The following is a 25,248-nucleotide window of genomic DNA, read 5'->3' as shown; positions in this document are numbered from 1 at the left end:
AGAGAAGTGTTGAAGTGTGGTCGGTTTGAGGCGGCTGTCTAATGGAGAACATATTGGGGATATTAAATAACGAATGCTGAATTTGTATTTTGTTAATGTCTGTGCTGTGGGGGTGGGTGGGTGTGGGCTGGTATAGAGCTGGCTGGCAAGCTGGCAGGCCATGTAAAATAAAGGGCACGCCAGGCTGGATGAGGATCAGAGAGAGGGAGAGAGAGAGAGAGAGAGAGAGAGAGAGAGAGAGAGAGAGAGAGAGGGGGGGGGGGGGGGGGGCGTGTGTGCTGTCTGCCCTCAGAGCATCAGAGCAGGGGGTGATGGCATCATGGTGCCACATCACTACGGTGTAAACCTGATCTAATGCAGTGCACAGTCAAATCCTCAGGGTTAATTTAACTCAGAGACTATAGTGTACACAAGTAACTATATGGACCCTCGGGTCCATTTAGTTACATTTGTACACTATAGTCTCCGAGTTAAAAATGTATACACTTTCTGCCTATGTTTCTTTCTCAGGGTGAAATTGAAAATGAAAAACGAGGAATATATAGATTTTTATCTATGATAGCGATGGACATGAGTATACCTACCTCTGAAGAAAAACAAATATGCTATTCAGTCAGATCTTGAAATATTTAAAATACATTTAAGTAGGCTATACCTACAGATTAAAATCACAAGTTAACATTTTTATATTTTTAAAAGAACAACTTTGTTAACATGATTGCACTGAAACACCTTGCATATGAGTCATATAATAATAATCTATGACAACATTATCGCCAATGTTGATTGAGAGAACGATAAAGATCGGCTATTATTTTTTCCTGATCTGATCTGTTATGCATGCAGGCCACACCAGCACCAGCCATATTTTCAAAAAGGGAGATATGTAAAAGAGGTCTATAAGGTAGGCCTAAAAAACAGGCGCCAATAACTAACAAAACAGCTAAGAAGAAAAGAAGACAAAAAAAACAATGTTGAGGTATTGTTTTTACTTTACTGGTATTTCCAATTTTCAGTAGGCCTACTTTTGCTTATACTCCACTACATCTCAGAGGCAAATATTATGCTTTTACTCCACTACAATAATTTGAAAACTTTCGTTAGTTACTTTGTAGATTTTGATTATTATTACAAAAAACACTTTGCAAGGACATTTTGATACCAATACTTTTGTAGGCTTTCACCCAAGTACATGTTGAATTCCGGACTTTTACTTGTAACAGCGTATTTCTACATTGATTGCAGTATATTGACACGTTTACTTAAGTAAAATATGTGAGTAGCCAATTTTACCACTTGCTAACCAATTCATCCATTGACCACGCGCGCGAGCGTATGACCACGACCACGCGCATCGCGTGCAGGGAATGATTATCGCATGCCCTCCGAAAAAACACACACCACTGAGTATTAAGCTACCCCATTTTGAGTACAGGTTTACACTCTCATAGCAGGGGGCATTTTATGTGGGGATATGCCTTCTTGATGAAGAAAGGAGGAGCTCAACATCAGCAACCAAAGGCCATATTATGCCATATTGACCGGAATAGCACGAGACAGGTGCGTGACCTCTTCAACACATGGGTCATGTTACCGTTCGTTGTCGTTATTGAGTGTTACGTTGAGGAGCAACATTACTCTGATCTTCTGTCATAGGGTAAGTCTAGCCTTGAGCAGAGAGAGAGAGAGAGAGAGAGAGAGAGAGAGAGAGAGAGAGAGAGAGAGAGAGAGAGAGAGAGAGAGAGAGAGAGAGGTAAAGGTCATGACTATCAGGGAAATAAAAGTTCAAATGTCTCGCCATTTCAACGAAAATGGTAAAGACCCCCGCGTCAACATTCGTTTGAATATTTTAGATGATCGAATTGTGATATTCATAGTAATAATTTACACAATAGATGTAAAATGAGTCAGTGTTTGATTTGATATTGCCCGTTTTGTTTTTGTTTTTTGTATTCATTTGTACCATATACCTTTCTATTTAATTTCATTATTTTATTATCAACATATGTGTGACAATAGGCTACCTTGAACCTTGAACAACACTGTGTCATATTATACACGGTTTCTATTTTCCATAGCATATAAACCCGCCAGCCGAAATTAGGCCAATGAATCTCAAGTTATTAGGTATCCTATTATTGCCTACGGAACATTTTACTATCTTATGTCTAATAGGCCATATAGGCTACCGTCTAGCCTAAAGTAGGTAAGATATATCGGCTTATTGATCTGTAGGCTACACAGATCAAGCTATATATGTTGAACACATATACCACATTATTTTAATTGTAAAATAAATTGCTATAGATCTGATATACAAGTTTATGGGAGAAGAGATTGATATCAGGATTAACAACTTAATGAGAGAGAGCAGGCCAGACGAAAGAAAAACAAAATAGCCAGGCCTACAGACCTATTAAACTAAGTTTGTATAACCTTTGACAGCGCAGCGGATGCAAGACAATCACATCTTGATTTTATGTGCCATTTTGCACGGTTCAGTGAATAGGCCAATTCCTCGTATAGGCTATATCACGCTGCATTTAAAATAACAACAATATTATTATTATTAATAATAATAATGAAATTTCACAAGTTTGAAGTTTCCAAATGTATAAAAATGCCTTGAAAATAGCAGATCTACAACAAACTCACATTGCAGAGCAACATGTTGTGAGCTTTTTTCAAATAGCTCAAGTATGCATAGGGCTAAGTGGTTAATGCTTGATTTGTAATAATAATACAAATCTACAAAGTAGCTAGTATAATAATAATAATAATAATAATAATAATAATAATAATAATAATAATAATAATAATAATAATAATAAACACAAAATCTACTCAGTTGGCTCAACAGAAAAGTTTGGTAGTGCGTTTTTGTTATTTTTTGCGTGCGCGTAAACTCTCATCATGGCACTTTGACCAGCATTTGGCCGCAGTAGCTTGAAGCTTCTATATGTGAGTTAAAGTGGATTTCAAAGGCTCTGCGCCCAGGATGGACGCTGAACTAGCCGGACCAAATAGGTTGATTTGCAACCTAATTGACCCACATAAACACTTTGCCGAGGTTTACTCTCTTCCAACATGGCCCCTGCAGGGGCACGAAGAGTCTGCGCGTGCACGCATGAGCGCATACACAGCATGGGCCTCTGCTGTAAGAGGTTCTCAAAGTAGGGTCCGGGGACCCCCAGGGATCATTGAGGAGGGGGTTCCAGGGGGTCCCCAGGAAAAATAGTTAATATATAGCATCAAAATCAGTTTAACCATTTTAAACCTATATCCTTGTGAACTTATATCTAAGGTCACAACTGCATTGTGAGTTTTAGATCAGCTATGTCTTTTTTCAAACAATCTTGAAAATGTTAGGGGATTTTTTATAAACATCATAAATTTAGTATGTGGGTCCTTGGCATAAAATATTTTCAGATGGGGGTCCATGGCCAAATGCACACAAACACTCAAAGTGGGGTCCGGGGACCCCCAGGGGCCCTTGGGGGGGTTCCAGGGGGTCCCCTGCAAGTAGTTAATCATTTTAACCACTTTATCCATTTATAGGTTGGCTATTATTTTTTTTTACATAAATCTTCTCTTCTGGGGGTCCCTGGCACAAAACCTATTCAGATGGGGGTCCGCGGCAAGATATATATTGATTTGGGGGTCCTTGACTTGAAAAGGTTTGAGAACCACTACACAGCTACAAGACATGGACGCCCAATCTCCTTCGCCAAGCTTCAATCTCAAACAACTAACACGCGCATACACGCCAGCCCAGCACACTGGAGCAGGGAGACAGACATCTAGGTTCTTGGGCATCATTACCCCATTTGCTATTGTGCTCGTCCAATCGCTGGAAGCCCTCGCTCGGCTCGTTAAGCGGTTTGACGTTCCGCTCCGCTGTGCTGCTCCCGTCTCTCTCTCTCTCTCTCTCTCTCTCTCTCTCTCTCTCTCTCTCTCTCTCTCTCTCTCTCTCTCTCTCTCTCTCTCTCTCTCTCTCTCTCTCTCTCTCTCTCTCTCTCTCTCTCTCTCTCTCTCTCTCTCTCTCTCTCTCTCTCTCTCTCTCTCTCTCTCTCTCTCTCTCTCTCTCTCTCTCTCTCTCTCTCTCTCGTGCTGCTGGCTCCCCATCCCGTCCGTCTCTCTGCCATCATGACTCCACATTAAACGCAGAGGAATCCCCGCAACGACGTTTGAAATGGTTCCTTGGACTTTTTCGCCGAGACGCACGATCAAGAGGGGATAAGTCACTCGGTTGTGCGTAAAAAAAACGCTCAGTCAGTGCGGTGGGAGTTCTGGAGCAAAAGCTATTTTGGGTGATTATAATGTCGCAAATCATGCAAGGGAAACTCACGGACAATCGGACCACCTCTTCGTCGAGGGCTTCCTCTTTTTCTATTGAGAATCTGCTGGGCTCGGGGCGGACTGGACGGGCGTCTACTGCGGTGGACAACAACAGTCGATGTGTTGTTATTGCCGAGGATAGCGGGAAAGAAGACATGTTCAAAAGTCGAGACTTGGCCGAGCGGCGAGGTGAAGTAGGCGCTCCAGTGGCCATTGGCTCCCGTTCTCCAGCATGCTCTCATCTGCAGTGGTACAGTCGAGGTGCTGCTCTGAACTTGAGAGCTTTAGAAAGACCCAACAGTGAGTAATAATACATTAATTGGTGTTTAAAGTGCACTAAGACCGGGAAAAGCATCAAAACTAGCAGATATACAAGCTCATATGTAGATTTGTAAATCTGCTATTTTAGAAAAATCGTGAAAATGTGTGCAAATCTTTGAATATATATATATATTTTTAGAAGCAAACATTTGTAACTCAAATCTTTGCTTCTGGGTGGTCCCTCCCTGGATAGAAAATATTTTGAGATGGGGGTCCGAGACCAAAATACATACTACGGATATAGCAACATATAGGTTTTTCATAAAACCTCAAGTCTTAATGGGTTAATGATGTGCTGACACGTAGGTATCCTCACTTGCCCTATGGACATAGTCTGGGGTTTACATGGAATTTAAGAAATGTGACATACATAATAGTCTATTCATAGCCAGTCAAACAAAACATCTCATTCTTCAATCCACTGGAGATGATCCATTTCACCTATTAGTGCGCAAAATGCGCACTGTGACGTCACGGTGTGCAGCTAGGGGACCATCTGCGCAGTTAGACATGACACCTTTTCTCAGATTTAGCTCAAATATTAAGGTTGACACTTTTGATGTAGATAAAGGCTAAACTGTAATAGCCTAACTGGCGTTTTTGAATCAGAGGCGCACTCGCCTTGGTTCGTTCTCTTCTCTCCCTCCTCCATTATCATTCACCATGTATGATAGGCCTACATGATGTAGGTCTATCATTATTCTAAACTCATCATCAAAACACGAGCAGTGCAGAGGGTTGCTGCTTTTCTCATGTTATCCTTTTGGAGGTAATAGCCTCCGTATAATACACTGTAATAGCCTATAACGCGCAATTCAGTTAGCATGCTTCATTTCCGGAACTAGTTATGTATAGGCAACATTATCATGTGCTAATAGGGTATTTTTATGAGTCATAATTTATGACCAAAAATGTTCATTGGTCCTAATGTGCTCGTCACATGGAAATAAATGCCCCACATTACGTCTATCTAGCTAGGTTTTAAAATACGCAGAGAGTAAAATCCTGAGTGTGTTCTATTATTAATGTTATTATCTCTATTACTCACTATTTAACTTAAAAAAGGCCGTATCCTAATTTCACAATATGATTGAAATTGAGAGCCTCAACCCTCATGACTGCCGTTATGTTTGTTTTCCCCCGTTCAGGTCCATTAAGGGATGAGACGAGGAGTCCAGAAGACCGTTGCTGTTCCACATCCACCAGCAGCGACAGAGACTCCCCCGCCGTCTCTGAGCCATCCGACGGCAGCGTTGTCGAAAGCGACAGGAAAACGAGGGACAACAGCAGCAGTCTAACGGACGACAACGACGACACCCAGAACGGCTTGTACGACGACCACGACGCGCCGGCGGACCCGAGCGGCGCCCGCAAGAAGAAAACCAGGACCGTGTTCAGTCGCAGCCAGGTGTTTCAGCTGGAGTCCACCTTCGACCTGAAGCGGTACCTCAGCAGCTCGGAGAGGGCAGGGCTGGCCGCGTCTCTCCACCTGACCGAGACCCAGGTCAAAATATGGTTCCAGAACCGCAGGAACAAGTGGAAGAGGCAGCTGGCCGCGGACCTGGAGGCCGCGAACATTCCTCATCATCACTCCACGCAACGGATAGTCAGAGTACCCATTATCTACCACGAGAGCTCCGGGTTCAACATGATGAACCACGTTTCCTCGTCCGTCATGGGCCTCTCGAACTCCATGAACTATCCTCTGTCCTCGCTCGCTCATTCCATGAGTATGCTGAGGTCGCAGATGACCGGCTTGGTGTAGTGGGCCAGTGGTTCTCAACCTGTGGGTCGGGACCCCACATGATTATTATTATGTGGGGGGGGGGGGGGGGGTCCCCAGGTGACAGTGAAGTGACAATTTAAGGACTTTTAAGACCTTTTTAATAGCCTACCTCAAAAAAGAAAAAGAAAAACCATCACTGCATCAAAAGTCATCCACAAACTATATGAAAACTGGTCAAACATTGGCCAATTTGTCAAATAATAAGAGGAAAAAAAGAGGCCAAAAAAACGTGAAAATAGCTGATCTACAAGCTCACAACCCAAGCAATGTGAGGCGTTGTGAGCTTGTAGATCAGCTATTTTCACAATATTGTGTAGAACTGAGTCAAACTAAATGTAATGCCTCAACTCAAATATTATTATTTTGGGGGTCCCCAGTTCAAACATGATTATTTTGGGGGGTCCCCAGTTCAAATAGGATTATTTTTTTGGGGGGTCACGGCCTGAAAAGGTTGAGAACCACTGTAGTAGGTTAAGAGACTGTCGAAGACTCATGTTGTTTGAGCGTTAGCCTATATTCTATTATTGAATCGTGCAATAACTCACTCGGCCGCAGCTTATGTCAACTGCATCCAAAGATGAGGCATGGGGCCTACAAAGAGCATTATTATAGCGAAAACATTGGCTACAATAAATGTTCATCTATTTTAATTCATAAGCCAATTTGTAAAAATCTTGTCACATTATAGGCCATGTTGATAGACTTTTATGCATGCCAAGGCCTGGGGCAAGGCCCAAGTGGACATTATTGCCCACATACACATATTTTTCCAAGCTTTTATATTTAAAGCCACAGTTTTCCAACATTGTCACTTTTTCACATTATTGGTAAATAAAAGGAAAATCAAGCACAAAAATCACTTTGTCTCCCTCATTCTCCAGATTATTTCTTCTTTATAAGGGTTTGCCTATATGTCATTTGGCTTCAAATGTCTCTTCATTTCTGCAGTAAGTGCAGTTATTATGATTATGAAGTTTTAAATAAGAAATGTAAATAAAACGGAAAGCCATCGTCAGTTTGTGATTTGAACATGTGAACGATAAGTGTTCTGTGACAGAGATTCAATCTCCTGTCATTTGGCAGCTGATAAAGAAGATAAAGGAAAACCATGCAGTGCTGATCGTTAGGTTGGAGGCTGTTTACGGTCTCATCACACTGGCCGGTGCATCTTCAAAGTCATGTGCAAACTTTATGGTTCATTAACACTTAACATAATCTGTAGGCTACACACACAGGTCAATGCCCTGCGCACAAGATACTGTAAACAATTAGGCAGCAGACTATTGATTGTGTCTGACTCATATAACTTTAGCTTAAAATAATATAGGCGTATTTGTCATAGCTACAGGAAACTATCCTGGCCTACATTATCAGAATATAATATAATAATCGACATGCAGTAACCAGGTTATGATTGGAAAAAAACTAAAGGTGATCAAACATGGATTTTGCTTGTTAAATTAGTGTGCCCTGTGTCGCAAAACAAGTTTAACAAATATCTATATTTTTGCTTTAATATTTCAAATACAAACAATAAAACATCATCGTTCATTTTATTAAATGTAAGCTTAATGTCGAATAGCGCGCGCGCGCGCGCGCACACACACACACACACATACACACACGCACGCACGCACGCACGCATGCACGCACGCACGCGCGCGAGCAAATGTGGCAACATTATAAATGATGAATCTTCTCTTAATTTGGAGAGCTATAAAGGTTTTCATGGAGCAGTTAGTGGGAGGAGGGGGCGGGGGGGGGGGGGGGTCATTCTACTCCCCTCCCCTCCCTTGCATGTAATTGGCCCTCGCCCGTGAGCTCCTACTGACCAATGAATGAAGCTTAAACCCGTTCCATCCGGTCGGTTCAGTAACAGTTCAGACACGTCGTCGCGGCTCCCAGCAGCAGTGGCTCACTGGCTGCTGCTATGGTGCTGGGAGGATCAAGACGCTAAAGTCCCCTATACTTCACACTCGGTCGACATCTTTAAAAAGCGAAGAGAGAGACTCACGCTTTTCGGAGAATAATGAACAAAGCGGACGGGCCATGTCGTCCTGCTACCGCCTCTCTGAAATTCACCATTGACAACATACTGAACCTCAAGACGAGCGGAAGGAACTGTGACAGCTGTCACTCGTCGAAACGGCAGGATGACACGGGGACGCGTAAAGACGGCTTCCACCATCAGAGCCGATACGAGGAGCAGAGAGTTCAGCGGGCGCAGGACCTGAACACTAGACTCCACGGATGCGGTAAGTGCGTGTGTCCTCTCTGTCTGCCAGTGACCGTGGGACTGACCCTGGCCAGTCAACTACAAAATAGCACCATATTTAGCCTACAGAATGTCGTGTAGCCGGCCCTGAATCGTGTCGATTATCGAGCGTTTTTTTCAGTTGCCATCATTGCAGGTTGACATCATTTCATTCTGTGCCATTTGCCCCAATAGTCTAAACGTCATGTGTGTAGCCTACTGTGTAGGCTATAATATATATTAGCCAATATTGTTGTTTCATTTAATCTCCTAGAATCGGGCAATGAGAGCAACGGCGCGACCCACGACGACGCTAGGATCAAGACTGCGGTGGAGTCGCGCTGCTTCGAAAGCGGGGACAGCAGCTGCGACGATAGCTGCTCCACCACGACCACCGATGCCCTCCATCACAAAGGGGGCGCCTTCTGCGCCAAGAAGAGCAAGACGATCACCAAGAAGAAAACGCGGACTATCTTTTCCAAGAGACAGATCTTCCAGCTGGAGTCCACGTTTGACATGAAACGCTACCTGAGCAGCGCGGAGCGCGCCTGTCTCGCCGGCTCCCTGCAGCTGACCGAGACCCAGGTGAAGATCTGGTTCCAGAACCGCAGGAATAAGTTGAAACGGCAGATCTCCACGGACATCGACGGACCCGTTGCCGGGGATTTCCCAGAGACTAGTAGCACTCATCACGGCAACAACAAGCCGGTGGTGGTGGTGGGGGGCCAGCTGCCCCACGTCTTCTACAAGGAGAGCAATAACCTGCTCGGGAGATGCTTGCTGCCCATGATGCCCCTGCCACTGGTGTCCTACCCGGGGAGCAACACCACGCCTTACCTCTGCTTTTCGAACGCCACCAAGTACTTTGGCCTGTACGACGGGGACGTATGATGACTTTTCAAGAATTTTTTCCTTCAAAAATAGCAGATCTACAAGCTCGTAGCACGGCACTCGGTGCCGAGCGATGAGCTTGTAGATCTGCTATTTCTGAATAGCAAAAGTATGAAATTATGCTTTTTTAAAAGCTCAAATCTAAAATGACACAGATGCTCACGTCATGCGTTGCGAGCAGGGGCGTCATTTGGGGTTCCAGGGAAGAGGATGGCAATTGACACAGCCTATAGCAATGGTTTTCAAAAAGTTACAGACCTGTAAGGGTCCATTTAGAACCCCCTAAAGAAACCCAGAGAGTCCCTGGAATCCACTTTGAGAACCACTGGGCCTATAGCTTTCGCATTTATAACCTCAACATTCAGGGTATTTTATTCATATTTCCTCCACCTCTGAATGTTTTTGTTTTTTTTGCAGATTAGGCTAATCTGGTCTTTGTTTTCTTTCTGCAACCATGCATTCATTAGTCACGTTAAAACGGCTCTCCCTTATTTTGTTCAGGTCGTTATACAGGCTCTTTTTTATTAATGTTAATTTTCTTTTTAAATATATATTAAGAAATACCACACGACAAGCTCGCAATGTGTTTTTTTGCCACCATCTACTTTTTATCTATTTATTTTCTATGAAATGACGCCTCTGCATGCAAGCTGGACGCTTCAAGCTTGCTGAAATAAAAAGAAAAGCATTTATGGTATTCCTTAGAATCAGTGGTTCTCAAAGTCGATTCTCGGTTTCTTTAGGGGGTTCTTGACCCTTACAGGTCTGTAACTCTGACAGTATACAACTGGAACCAACGGACCCTAACGGGTGCATTTGGTTCCATACGGTCAGAGTGAAAGGGAGAGACCTTGACATTTTAAAGTTTTAGAACCATTGCCTTAGATCGTGGGGCTGAAGCTGCGGCCTGCCTGTCTGTTTTGAGGACTGTGTTGTTGGGACAAGAGGTTTTGGGCTGAATGGGCTTCTCTCGGTGCCTGTCACATTAATACACCGGTTTGGTCATATTTATTTTTGAAGCAAATTAATGGGTTTGGTACAGGCCTCACACATGCACAATTTGCAATGGTATTACATCTTTTTTTTTAGTGGGGTTCCTTTAGCAGGCTAAGCTAATGATAGCCCAGAGAGGCCTATAAACACCAGGATTTAATTGTTTACATAGCCTCATCATTATTATTATTATTATTATGCTATTATTGATATTATTATTTTATTATTTCCAGCAGCCAGAGCCGCCAAAGATACAAATAGCTATCTGCATGCATTTACTGTATCATAATGCATTTTTAATTCATGAAATTACCTATGTATTTAAATGAATGTAATTAATATTTTATTCTATGTTTTACGCATGTCTTTTTTAAATTTTAGACTACTTTATAATATTCTATACATATTCTCCATAAGTGTCGCCTATAGAAACATTAGCCTACACATGTATTGAAACTGTAACAAATTAAAACATTTTCATTCAAGAAATATGTGATTCAATATTTTGAAGTGAACATGTTTGAGAGTAGCCACTTCATTTTGCAGACAATGAGGCTGAAATAGACTGCAGCAGCTCGATAATTCAGACTGCTCATATTCGACCTTTAATTGTTCAAATAGCCGAATGTGGCAGCCTATTATATGACATACAATTTAAATTAACAGGTAATCAAATATGGCCTACGTTCTAGATCAACATAATAATATAGAGCTAAATTAAGACCTGTCCGTACCTCGAAGCAAAGGTGATGCTATGCAATAGCATATAGTAAGGCCGTTTCATGTTAAATAGACACAATGTCAAGCGGACCTGATAAGCGGGCCGTTCTGATCGTGCAGCAGCTATAGGATGATAAATATAAGATGATAAATGAGAGGTTGCGTTAAATGTCAAACTGACTGATACATCCGTTCAATAAGGTCGTTTAGACCAGTGGTTATAAACCTGGGGGTTTGGACCGAGGCCAAACCCCCAGAGGCAAAATGTGTTATTATTATATAATAGCTCATTTACAAGCACACAACGCCTCGCAACGCCAGGCATTGTGTGCTTGTAGATCAGCCATTTTCACAATATTTATTTGTGGAACCATGTCAAACTAAATGTAATGCCTCAACTCAAATATGATTATTTTGGGGGGTCGCGGGGACTCGCGGCCTGAAAAGGTTGAGAACCACTGGTTAGACGCGCATTTTGAACCATGTATGCTAGCCTACTCCCTGCAGTGCCACAGCCCCGTGACCTATATGCGATAATGCGAACACATTTCCACCATCCAGGAAATGACGATCAGACAGAGGAGTTGCGTGCGTATCCGCGGACTGATGGCTATATCACCGGGAGCTGCATCACTACCCTTTACATTACCTTCCGGCTCCTCACACTTATTGTAATAGCATAAAGACATAGGGCCAGGGGTCTTAAACGTTTTTCAGGCCAAGGTCCCCTTAGCTAAGAAAAGAGAGATGAAGCAGGGACCCCCACAACAGTAGGCCTACATATTGTATACAATTATGTTGCAGAAAGATTACACTTTTTCATACATTTCATAATTCATAGACTTGTTTGACAGCACTATCATGTGTGTAAAATAATGTTTGTTTGTTTGTTTACACATGATCCTTTCTATCAATATGTTGGATTAATGTGTGTTCATGTCTATTTTCAGGCATTTAACCACTCAATACAGCAATGTAAAATAATTTAAAAGAAGAAAGTCCTATCACACAAAGATTTGGCAGCCCCTGCAGTAGGACCCCCTGTTGAAGACCCATGGCATAGGCTATTACTACACCGCAGAAATTCCCATAACAACATTACCAGAATCAGAATCATTACCAACACTGATGTTTAATGTCTTTGCATAGGGCATGCCTCACTGTAAAATTCAGTAAGTGTTGAAGTTGAAAATGAATACGGAATTTAAAAAAAAAGTACAATTAGAATACTGTGGTTGCTTATGGGCAACCAATTAACGATGAGGATTTTACTGTATAATATGTGTAATTAAAAGTAAAAGTAAAAGCAAGACCAACCTTTACTATGGTCAGGGTGCACCCTGACCTACTATAGTCAGATCTATTCCATGTAGCCAAAAGTGATAGGGTTAAAAATAAAAATGAAACTAAAAGGCAAGGTAAAACCCAAATCTTTAATTGAACTAAAGAATGTAAAATACCCTGATGATTTTACAGTCAAGTATGGATAGGTATACCAACAGAACAGCAACATTTTATTAATAACATTTTATTAATTTTATTCACATTAAATTATGTAATATTCCACGAAAGGTTTAGTCTACTTTTTTTTTAGCAATGTGCATATCTGTTGGGAAATGAAATATGCAGCAGGCTAATTTTTGTTCTCTCAAGGAAAAATAATGATAATGCAACAAAAGACATTTCCAATTTGATGGCCTGGGTTTTGCAGTTTAATTTAGTATTTATTTGGCAAAATCTGCAAAAATAATAACGTAATGTTTTTTTTGTGGTTAACAGAAGAACAGTGGTGAAACAGCTTTTTCATTTGACAGAATGGCTTTGCTTGCCTTGAAGGCCGTAAATCAGGTCCAACTAGAATATAATCTATACTGTTCAATTCATTAACCACTTGAACCACAGCATCCATAGTCTGGGTGGAACATTAACCAAAAATAGCAGATCTATAAGCTGACAAGAGCTTGTAAATCGTACAGTTTGCAACTAGGGTCTGTTTCAAAGCATATTAGAAGCATATTATGTTCAAAGTGTCTCACACCTTATCTAAAGAAAATCAACTTCCTGCATTGACTGAGATGAAAGTGAAGTGACCCTCCATGCTTCTGCCTTTGCCCCCACTTGACCTCCAGTGCACTCTGCCACTCCACTGCTCCCTGTATAGATTTCACATCTAAACCAAACTGAATATGATACACCTGCACTGCACAGACATGGCTTGCCATATTGGCTGCAAATGAATGTGCTTCAAAGACAGCATGCACGCACACATGCACTCACACACATTCATGCACAATTATAACAAATCGACTGAAAACAACAGTACAGTAAGAATGTTGCTGTGGATACTTCACAAGAACTGCTAAAGAAAGTGGTCTCTAAAATATTTAGACACTGTGGTGTGTGTGTTTGAGAGAGAGAGAATCAAAATGGAAACACACTGCGTGTTTGTGTGTAATTCCAACTCAGACAAACTGTGTGTGTGCACGCGCATGTGTGTGTGTGTGTGTGTGTGTGTGTGTGTGTGTGTGTGTGTGTGTGTGTGTGTGTGTGTGTGTGTGTGTGTGTGTGTGTGTGTGTGTGAAGCGTGTGTGTGAAGCGTGTGTGTGAAGCGTGTGTGTGTGTGTGTGTGTGTGTGTGTGTGTGTGTGTGTGTGTGTGAAGCGTGTGTGTGTGTGTGTGTGTGTGTGTGTGTGTGTGTGTGTGTGTGTGTGTGTGTGTGTGTGTGTGTGTGTGTGTGTGTGTGTGTGTGTGTGTGTGTGTGTGTGTGTGTGCATGTGCATGTGCATGTGTGAAGTGTGTGTGTGTGTGTGTGTGTGTGTGTGTGTGTGTGTGTGTGTGTGTGTGTGTGTGTGTGAGTGAAGCGTGTGCATGTGTGTACATGTGCGCACGCGCGTGTGTTCATCCTCCTCCTCTGAAGAAGAAGAAGAAAAGAGGCCTGTTAGCCCGGTGGGTCGTCTCATGTTTCAGAGAGTCTTCCAGAGAGGCACGACACTGACTGTACATAGTACTACCCACAATCCCCGGCGGCTGCCCAGTCAAACACGACGCCATACTGGTAAGATGTGGAGACAGAGGTGTGGCCATGGCAAACGCTGCAGTCATATTTTTAGTTATTTACAGAAGGCGTGAGCTAAAGGCTGTGCTTTGCTCAAGAACTCTGAACGTTGAACTGAAATGTTCTCTGGTATCACAGCATCCCGGTTGTTCTCAAACGTTTTCATGTCAAACACCCCTACATGTATCTATATGTAGTTGCAGACCCCCATCTGAAAATATGTAGTAGAGACCACATGAGAGAGAATTCAAAATTATTCCAAATAGTTGCAGATTGGCTATTTTCCAATAACCTAAGTATAACGTAGGGATAAAGTTGTTAGACTGATTTGGATTCTATAAAATAACTTCACTGGGGACCCCCTGGAACCCCCACAAGGACCCCTGCGGGACCCCACTTTGAGAACCACTTCAGTAGCCTACAGTGCAGTAGGATATAGCTTCCAATATTGGTCTGATATGAGATGCTTTTGTTTACCTTCAACCTTGTCCCTATGTTGGGTATACTAATTGGCAAACATTGTAAAATATCTTTAGCAAAAATAGCATAGATCGGCTATTTAACACAGCATAATATTGCTTAAGTGGTTAAATGATTAAAAAGGATCATTATCAGCACTAATCATTTCTACTAACTGTCATTTATTCACCCATTCCATTGTTCGTCTAACGTCTTCCATTCTTGCTGCTCTCGCCTCCCACCTCTTGCGCTGTCAGAGTTCATTAGGATGGTGTGTGCAGTGAAGCCCGCGGGTGTGTGTGAGTATTAGTGAATGAGAGGCAGAGAGAGCTCAAAGAAGGAAGGAAAGTGTATGTGTGTGTGTGTGTGTGTGTGTGTGTGTGTGTGTGTGTGTGTGTGTGTGTGTGTGTGTGTGTGTGTGTGTGTGTGTGTGTGTGTGTGTGTGTGTGTGTGTGTGTGTGTGTGTGTGTGTGTGTGTGTTTGTGCAAGGGAGCGAGGGAGGGAGAAAAAAAGAGAGAATAAAAGATCAGTGTGAGCCAGTTGATGAGTTGGTGTTTGTGTTGGGTTATCTGTGGTCACGTTTGTGTTTCTCTATGGGTCCTTGCTCCTCTATAGCCGGGTCCCGGCTAGTCAGGAGCGACAGAGCGGACTGTTTGTTGTTAGACTGCATGCATGCGAGCAGTGGTGGACAAAGCACTCAACCCCAGCACTTGAGCCAAAGTACTCCTAAGTCAAATATGATTCAACTACAAGTGAAAGTTGCTCTGTCCACTTTGTGCTTGAGTTAAAGTCCTGGAGCGTACTTGCTTTTAAAAATGGCTTAAGTGGTTAATTCATAATGTACTTTTTCCCTTCCTAGAAATGTAGTGGAGTCAAGAGTACAATATTTGTCTTTGAAATGAGTTAAAGCTACAAGTATCCACAAATACAAATACTCAAGTAAAGTACAGATACTCACAAAATGTACAGTGCATGAGTGCAGTACTGAAGTAATTATACTTTGTTACACGGCATGCGAGTGACCACTCTGAGCGTGTGTGTGCAACTGTGCATGTGTATTATTAAGCTTGTGCGAGCTTCAATGTGAGAGAGAATTCTCTGGCCGCTCCTTTCATTCTGCATGACTAGATGGGGGCCCCCTCTCTCAGCTTGGCCAATACTTTGACCTCTCTGACCTCTTCCAGTGATATGACAAAGGTCACCGGCCATGACAGTGGGACAGACTGTCCCCAATGTTTTGGCGACAGAAAAGTAAAGATAAAGGCCTGTCAATATGTCTTTGTATAATGTTGTCCACGTAGCATAGAGACAGTGTAAATTAACGGCCATTATATGCATTATGTTTGGCTTGGATTGAATCAGCGTGGAATGGAACAGGCGGCCATTGAAATTCTGTCCACTGTTTTGGTTTCGGTTTTAAAACTTCAAAACGCTGTCAAACTTCTTTTTTGAGGCACGGAATTTACTTTTAAGATACCGTTCGGATAGAATTTAGTTGTGTAACTTCATGTGGTGAATTAATCATGACAGAGCCTATTTAAAAATAAAAAATCAGAGAACCGGCAGGGGCGGGCAGTGACACGCATGTATCCGAATAAAGTAACCTATTTTCGGCATAGCCTTTTCAAAAGTCCCCCTGTCTGGTGGTCGGGGAAACAAACTGCTGATTGGCTGAAGGGGAACAAACTGCTGATTGGCTGATTGGTGTGATACCACTCTTAAAAGATAATTGGGGCCTCCCCAAAATAGCTCTGGCCTTGACAGCACTCAGAAATTAAAGAGGAGATGGTCCTTACTCTGGATGAGATGGAGAAACAGAGGCTTCTCACATTTAATTATGTTTTACAATGATCACATTGATAACTCTCTATTGATGACTCCATCAAATGACTGTTTCATTGCAGGACATTGTCAAGGATTAATGAACATATTCATATGGTGGCTGTTTTGCTCAAATTTCATATTAAATCACAAATAAAATGACTGATGACTGTTTCTAATGAAGCAGAAGCAACAGTGTATGTATGTTGGCATAATGAAGGAGTCTGTGTACAATTCCCCCAGCGTATCCCAATGCCCTATGGGCGACCTCAAACCAAAACTACATGACACAGCACATCGCAAGGTAAACAACATGGCTATTAGTTAGGGGGGGAAATGTGAGACAGACAGGAGGTCTCTCTGTGTGTAGCACTTAAAGACTGTGATGGCCTATTGATCCGCTGATTTAGTCAACTTCTGCCACCCCGTTCTATAATGCATAGTGCTGCAAGCCGGGATGAAATGACACAAACGAGAAGAGGACAATATGGAAAGGTTGCAAGGGATACAGACAAGTAAGAGCGACAGAGAGAGAGAGGGGGGGGGGGCAGGGAGAGGGAGAGAGAGTGAGAATACAGAAGACAAGGGTGAGGACCAGTGGAACTAACCCGGGTCCAATACTATTCCTAATTAACATATATCGTATTTTATCTGGTCTTGGGTCTTGAGTGTCAGGTGGGTGGAGTTTGAAAATCATTTTGACCTGATTGTATCTGATACAACAAATCAAAACCTACAGGCAGAGGAAGTGTGTAAGGCTGTTTAATACTTTAAGACTAGAGTCTGTCAACAACTGCAGCTGACAAAAATAATGGATTGTCAAAAGGAAAACGTGATGGGGCCACTGTCGACAGACACTTGACTTATGAGTATAAAACAGCCATTAGAGACAGACAGAGATCAGTGACAGGATAAGGATCAAAAAGCCCTGGTGGTTAAACTTCTCTTTTGGGGAAGGCTGTATTTCATTGCTGTCCCGCAGGAGGAGCTCCTTTGGGAGCTAAAATGGTGTGTGTGCGTACGTGCATGCGTGCGTGTTAAAGCACAGCACACCCTGCAAGTTATCTCATCAATTTCTCCAGTCATGGCAGAGCTGTCAAGTCAACATGACTTCATCCCTCCATTAAATTACAATAAACAACAACCGATCTCTTTAACCCGTGACAACGATGTTCCCTCAAGCTACAATTATTCAGGATAAAATATTATCCTGCAGGACACCTCACAGCAGCAGAATGACAAACAATACACAATTAGGCTGGATGATGAAGATGTGTGTGAGGTGTGTGTCTATAGTTGCAGTCAATCCATATAATAGACACAAACGCATGTGCGCACATGCTCGCACAAACAGAAACTGTGTATCAATTAAAGAGCCTCGCCTCTCACACTCCCTCACGTCCTGTCCCCTCAGACACCCTTGTCAGGATAATGCGCCATTAATCTGCCACTGAAAACACATTATTGACCAATCAATAGACAAGATAGAGTGATAGGGGCCCGAGGAAAGAGGAGAAGGAAGGAGGAAAGGGGAAGGGAGAGGAGACAGAAGAGAGTGTTTTAAGCCTGGGGGCAAAGGGAGGGGGGGGGGGCAGGAACACTTAAGCCCCATTTATGCTCCGCTGTGAGGCGGTGTCGCACGGCAAAAATCACTGATCTACAAGCTCACAACTCCTAACAGATGTGACACGCTGTGAACCTTTAGATCAGCTGTTTTTGACGCGCAACACTGTCATACGATGGAGCTGTAAAGGAAGCATAATCCATAACACCAGAATATCTGCTCCTCTCAACAGTCGCTGTGGTTTCATGCAGCCCAGTCGATACACTTCCATTAACAGTAGATAAGTTGTCAGAGTGTCCTAACTTCGTACCCCAATATCCTTTCACCACACCCACCTCCTATCCTGGTGGAGGGTGTGTGTGCGCGTATGTATATGGGGGGTGTTATTGCTTAAGAATCAATGTATAGCAAACAACACACACATGATTTAAACCCTATTATGCACATATGAACATATCCAACACAACCACACTTTGCTGTGTATTTATCACAGGATACAGTCATACACAGCTATGGAGAGTAGAGCTACTAGAGCATGTAATGTACATATGTATAGCACAGCTGAGGCAGAAAAGTTCACGATATAATTGATAGTAAATATGCCTGTAATTCCTCGCCTTAATGAACAAATTGCCCTTAATAGGTACAACAGGCTGGCCTACAGGCCATGCGGGGCTGCAAAAGGGGATGGGATTACTTTTCCCGGGGGTTTGTAGCAAGACGATACTGTGCCAAGTTAAGACTATATGGGGAGAGGGCAGTGTCACATCCTCTCAGGTGCCCCAGAATTCCTAACAGCTGTGCTGCCTTGAGGTGAAAATGACTATTCAATAATTTAAAGGTTGCTGGTAAAACCAACAGCACAGACAGACAAGAGTAGAGATCTCTAGTGTGTCTGTGCTGTGGGTATTACTAGCAAGCTTTCAGACAGACAGACAGACAGACAGACAGACTGATTGTTTTTCTCCTGCTCTGTACAGCACTTTGGTCAATCTCTGTCAATCTTGGCCAATCTCGATTGTTTTAAATGTGCTCTATAAATAAAGTTTGATTTGATTTACAAACAACACAAACACAAGGCAAACAGAATTGTACAGAATTACACAAAATACAGGATTTACAGGAACACTTAATTACAGGGGTCACACAACAGAGACAAAGTCATGGATTGACACTCTAGAAACCACAGACTGGATTTTTTTTGTAACTTAAAGAGGAGGTTACTTATTTAAAGCTCATATGGCTGTGGGAACAAAGCTCTTACTAAAACGGGCCTTTCTGCACATGGGAATTATCAACCCTTACTGCTTGTGGTTTGTTGGAGAGGAAGTTATGGATCCAGTGGATTAGTGGTGAAGGGAATTGGAGGTGCTGCCGTTTCCTGATTACGTGATGGCGCTGGATTGTGTTAAAGGTGGAGCTAATCAATGAAAGTAAGTCTGGCATTGTTTCTGGGGGTGTCCAGGTGTTGTAGCAGACAATGCAGGAGAGAGGCCTCAACATCATCTATGGGCCTACTTCTCCTTTGCTTATATACAAATTGGAGGGGATCCAAGAATGGTCAGACTTATGGAAGTGGATGTTTATGGATGTTTTGGACAAGTCTCTCAAAGCATTTCATTATTAAAGTGGTTAGAGCTACAAGCCTGTAATGGTTTAATTCTGATAGGTGTGTGTTTTTTTTAGGGAAAGGGATGATAGCTGATGTCTTTCATATAACTGGGACTGTTGGGGTGCATAAGGATCTGAGGGCACCAGGGCAGGGATTTCATGGAGGCCATAAAGGCCATGGCTGCTGTTGCCCCTCTTTTTATGCCCTTCAAAAAATTATACAGTATATACCCCAAGGCCACAGTGGCCTTGATGCCCTGTACACGCTGCCCGAGTGTGCCAGCTGATTTCACTTTGCTTCTTTTCTGCCAATATGTTTTTTAGACACCAGTACCATGTTATAATGAAAAGCTGTATTTATTAATTTATTTATGTTGATGCCCAGTGAATGGAGAGCAGCAGAAGGCGCAAAGGCAGGGGTGACAAAGTGCAGTGTGGTTAAACAGATCTATTAAGAGACAAGAAGTATAGGTTTGCGAGTTGATGATACACCACATTACCTGTCAGTAGAGGGACGAGTCATACAGCCCAAGAGCCGTCCTCTCCAAGGTAGTGAGGAAATTATCGATGTCATCCTCTGGTTTAAGTGGTAGCAGTTGGGGTCCCTGTGGCTGTATCCCCGCTCAGAGTCTTCATCCTCACTCTGTCCGTCCTTGTCAGGGCCCACTGCTACATCCTCCTCCTGGCGCTGCTGTCGTTCTGCTCCCCTCACTTGAGCATGCATCTGCTGGAACTGGTGACTTAGATCTCTCCACCTTTGTTCTTGGTGGAAGGAGTCCTTCTCCCATTTCTGGTCTCTGGCTGTCTGAGACTGAATTAATTTCAGGTCAGCAACAAGGTCTGTCAATTCATCCAGTCCATCCCCAGGGTTAGCAGATGCCATGGCCCCCTGGTTAGCAGGAGCACATGGTCCACCATCATTGTTCATTTCTTTTTCTGACTTTTTCATATTTTTTCCTCACTGTGTTGTGGGAACCCACTTTCTGACACCACTTAAGACTGGCTACGGGTATCGCAGTGAGAAGGCATGAGACTGGAGAATTCAATTTCACCATCAGTGTTTGTTTTTTATTACCATGTTGCACAGCACAGCACACCAACTTGGTCAACAACCTGATTCCAACCAACTGGCTGTCTTTTATTGGCCCCTGCTGCAGGTAATTACCTGGATGATACCATTCAGGGGGGTAATTCCCAACACCTTAGATCACACCACATAGATATAAATACATACAAAGAAGAAATGTATATTTCCATAAAACCATCACCATGGTAAATATATACAAAACTGCATAGTTACAAAATTACCTACCCCCAAAAGTCCTCCACTACTAAACATAACATAACACCACAAATCACTTCAGATTCCTGCACACCCCTTCCATGTTGTACTGCTCCGGAACCTTTAAAAGGTCCCCGCCCCCCCTAAGGAATTCTTTTGAGCAAAGCAGAGACAAAATATGTAATATGGAAAAAGGTGATGGCAGAATGGCAGCAAAGTTGGGATGGAGAAGGAAAAGGAAGGCATCTTTATCAAAGTAAAGTGGGTGAAAACAGAAAGTACAGTATGGGAAGAAGGAAAGATGGAAGTCATCAAAACAAGATTAAGACTGGGACACAGTGCATTAAATAAAACATCGCATTTGATGGGTAAACACCCTAGGTTTATGTGATCACTGACAGAAGGAGGAGTCTGTGGAACATGCTATTATGAACTATAGCCGCTATCAAAGGAAAAGGGAAAGCATGGTGGGAGAGCTGTGGGAGTTGGGCGTCATCGCGGCCTCCTAATGCATGTACTGTATGCTGTATGTCTAATGAAGCAGGATGTCTCTCCACAATTAAAATAATCATAACTCACTGAATTCTCAACCGATTCCCACACGATTTGGTTTGTTAAAAAGTCAGACATGGTATGTAATGATATGATATAGGATACGTGGTTACTGTAAGTGCTGTTATTAAAATACAAACAATAAAAATATATAAAGCATAATTCATAACAATTTCATGATATTAAAAAAATATGGGTTTCATAACTGATTTCATGTAGGGTTAAAATGTAAAAACATGATGTGAACTTGCTGGGGTGGAACAAAAGTTTCCAGTCAGTAGCAAAGATCGTATGTCATTACACACAGGTGGTGGTGCAAACCAACCTGTTTTTAAAGTGATATCGCACTGCTAAAGTGAGAGCAGACTGTCAAAAGGACATTCTAAGGACCTTCAAACACTCAAGAACCTCTTTTCCACAACAAGAGGCCAACGGGTATATTTTCTGTTTGTAGATTTCTCTGTGATGTCGCCGCTAAGTTTGTTGGACTCGTTTAACCTGCACAGTGCGCATTTCTACTACATGTCATTGTATTTTAATTGATGTATGCTTTGGTCTATGTTAGCTGCGTTCCCAGCCTTACTGATCTGCGAAGAGAAAAGCGTAGTCACGACATAATGCAGAGAGTGACTTAAAGCGGCAATGTCATTTCCTTAGGCGGTACTTCTGTCAAATTCTGGTACTTCCGTTTAGACACTCAACTGGCTAGATCTTGCCCAGCATGGGTCTATGTCATGCACTGTGCAATTTTGTTGATTTTGTTTTTGTGAGAACATATAGTTCTCACGGCATGACTGAGGGATGAGAAGAAAGCCTGAATAAATGGCCGTTTATAAAGAACCGACCTCTGTCGTCAATGTTGTGAGAGGAGCTACTCATAGGGCCACAGCTACTGCTTCTGGTTTTGGAATGTCTCTAACTGGAGCCTTGCAAGGGTGTCATCGGACTCAGCTCGTTTACATGAATACCATACTAACGACTATAATAAATAGAACATAGTGTTTTAAAACATGATGAAATCTTTTATTGTCAAATTATTAAATTGAGCCTTTCTCCAAAAGGGGACACAACAGTGAGCATGGCACCGCAACACGGATGCCACTCACTATGGTATAAGACCCAGTTGCCTCCTTTAATGGCAGTCTGTGTTCTGAGCACACTTTTGTAGTTTCAAATGTGTTCCCTTACCTTTCATTCTAGGACCTCCCTCTCAACACACACACACACACACACACACACACACACACACACACACACACACACACACACACACACACACACACACACCTCTTTGCCTGGGAGCGATGGGATCTCACGGGGTTTGGGGCTCCCCTCTGGCCAGTTCTGGGGAGCGTCTAAGTGCTCTCTAATAGCCAGCAATCAGCCCAGATGGAGAGAAACCAGCGTCTCGCCCTCAGGAAAGAAATATAAATAAATAAGATGAATAAATAAAAGCCCCGTGTCCGCACAACCACATATTGCATTGGGCATGTGTTTTATAATGAATATAGATTGGGAGGTTGAAATATTTATGGTCCAGGGTGGGTGGCTAGGGGAAGGGGGTATATGGGGAAAGGAGGGTAGTCCAGCTAATGGTGTGAAATCGCATCTCAAGTGGTCGGAAATGAAAAGGGAAAAACTAAACTAAAACAAACAAACAAAAAAGTTTCCTCCCTTGGGTTCGGGAACCTTGTGAACAAGTGTTCTTTTTGAGCTACCATGAAGTTATGTTTCACCCAAAGTCTTTACAGTGACATTTGGCCCGATTCACTAAGCTAAAAATGTAAATATGGGTGTAAATAAAATGTCTAAAGGAGGTTGTATTTTCTCTATGCAAAAACCGACGTGCAATTAACAAAGGTAAATCCCTGATATGTGCGGATCACAGTCCCTCAATTTTGCCTGAAGGTCAGAGGCGCGTTCATATGGAAGATGCTTTGCATTGCTCCACGCCCCCATTAAGACCAAAAAGCTGTCTACACTCAAAATATGGGTGTAAACAGCTTAGTGAATCGGATTGTTCATAGAAATAGCATACAAATAAAGTCATGTGATAATGAGCCATACTGCATTCTTTGTGACACCATGAAACAAACCATCTATATAACGAATGAGGTCATAAGTGAGTCAGTCAATAAGGCACCCTCTTAGCCATAGCCTTGCAAGTTTCAACTGTGCTGCCTAAAGGCCTTAAGGCCCATTCATACTTTGTCACACGACTGTATCGCTAGAAGAAAATAGCAGACCTACAAGCCCTCAACGTGTCGCATCCGCAACGCGTTGAGGGCTTGAAGGTCTGCTATTTTCTGTGCGCCACACCGTCGTGCAACCGACCATGAATGAAGCTTAACTGGTCCGTAGACTTATATACCTAGCTGCCATAAATAGTTAAACTGGAGGATTGGTCAGTGGAGAAGCGTCCGCGGACACAAGCTGACAAAGAACGGCCCAGGGGCCAGAAGACGTATAATTGAGCAGACGACTGCAGACAGAGGACATATTGTCCCTGACAGGAACAAACATTAGACTGATAAACAAGTGGCTCGGGGTGCAGCAGGCGTTTTAGTGAAGCGAAGGAGCAGAGAGAGAGAGAGAGAGAGAGAGAGAGAGAGAGAGAGAGAGAGAGAGAGAGAGAGAGAGAGCGAGAGCTAGAGCAGCAAAGGATAACAAGGAGAAGAGATGAGATTCTAAGAATAGTCACGCCAAGGCCTCAGGAGGATCTGAGATCCAATGCTTCCAATGCTCAGTGCGTATACTTTTATTCTTACATCATTACCTGAGATCAGCCTCAAGAAGTGGTGTTTCTCTGTCTGTCTGTGTGTGTGTGTGTGTGTGTGTGTGTGTGTGTGTGTGTGTGTGTGTGTGTGTGTGTGTGTGTGTGTGTGTGTGTGTGTGTGTGTGTGTGTGTGTGTGTGTGTGTGTGTGTGTGTGTGTGTGTGTGCGCGTGTGTGCGAGCGCTTGTGTCCATGCACGTGTGTCTGCCTGACTGTGTAGTGTTTCGGAGAGTGCGTTGTGCAAACTATGTATAATGTGTAATTGTGTGATGGTGAATTGATAGGGATTCTGAATGGCAACTTAATGTAGCCAATGACTAGAATGTGTAACGCTAGAGAGCAAAGGAAGTCACCCAGATTAACCTTGTTCATTACAGCAGCTGCATCTGGAATGTGATGCTCATCATTATTAATTGAGTGGCTAGTATATACTGTATGAGACATACAGGAACAGAGGAACAGAGGAATGCATCAGCTTAGGCAGTTAAGGAAATTCAGGAAATCCTGAAGTAGGCTACTTCTACTCTGCTACCACTCAGACATACCGAAGGGGGCTATTGCTGTATTGTATGGAAATATCCATTCCCATGATCTGCAAGTTCTACAGAAGTTGGAGCTCCCTCAATGCCCGGGTCTTAAGAAGAGGTTTTTCTCTGCAACTATCAGAGCCATGAACAAGGACATGGACAATAGGTTTTCATCTGTCTGAACTGTAATTACTCCTGTACAGATTGCCCAAACCCATACAGCACACAATATACAAATGTATATTTGTATACAATCTGTATACATGGTTATGCTTTATTGCACATTCTATAAAGTCAGAAA

General features: G+C 42.8%; 2 protein-coding genes across 2 annotated transcripts; both read left to right on the top strand.

The window, feature by feature from the left end:
- Window positions 1–4,331: 4,331 nt before the first annotated feature.
- hmx1 (H6 family homeobox 1) lies at window positions 4,332–6,424 on the top strand (the record flags this gene model as incomplete). Its single annotated transcript, XM_084070911.1, has 2 exons — window positions 4,332–4,638; window positions 5,808–6,424. 2 exons carry the CDS (start codon window positions 4,332–4,334, stop codon window positions 6,422–6,424), a joined length of 924 nt encoding a protein of 307 aa, XP_083927037.1.
- A 2,050-nt stretch (window positions 6,425–8,474) lies between these two features.
- Window positions 8,475–9,590, top strand: hmx4 (H6 family homeobox 4; the record flags this gene model as incomplete). The annotated part of the gene is made up of 2 exons (XM_084070905.1): window positions 8,475–8,700; window positions 8,974–9,590. The coding sequence occupies 2 exons, from the start codon at window positions 8,475–8,477 to the stop codon at window positions 9,588–9,590; spliced, it is 843 nt and encodes a 280-aa protein (XP_083927031.1).
- Between the last annotated feature and the right edge of the window lie 15,658 nt (window positions 9,591–25,248).

Source organism: Gymnoscopelus microlampas (assembly GCF_963454915.1).
Source record: "Gymnoscopelus microlampas genome assembly, chromosome: 2".
NCBI classification, from domain to species: Eukaryota; Metazoa; Chordata; class Actinopteri; order Myctophiformes; family Myctophidae; genus Gymnoscopelus; species Gymnoscopelus microlampas.
The sequence above is the reverse complement of the archived record's forward strand: the minus strand, read 5'-3'. Positions and strand labels throughout refer to the sequence as shown.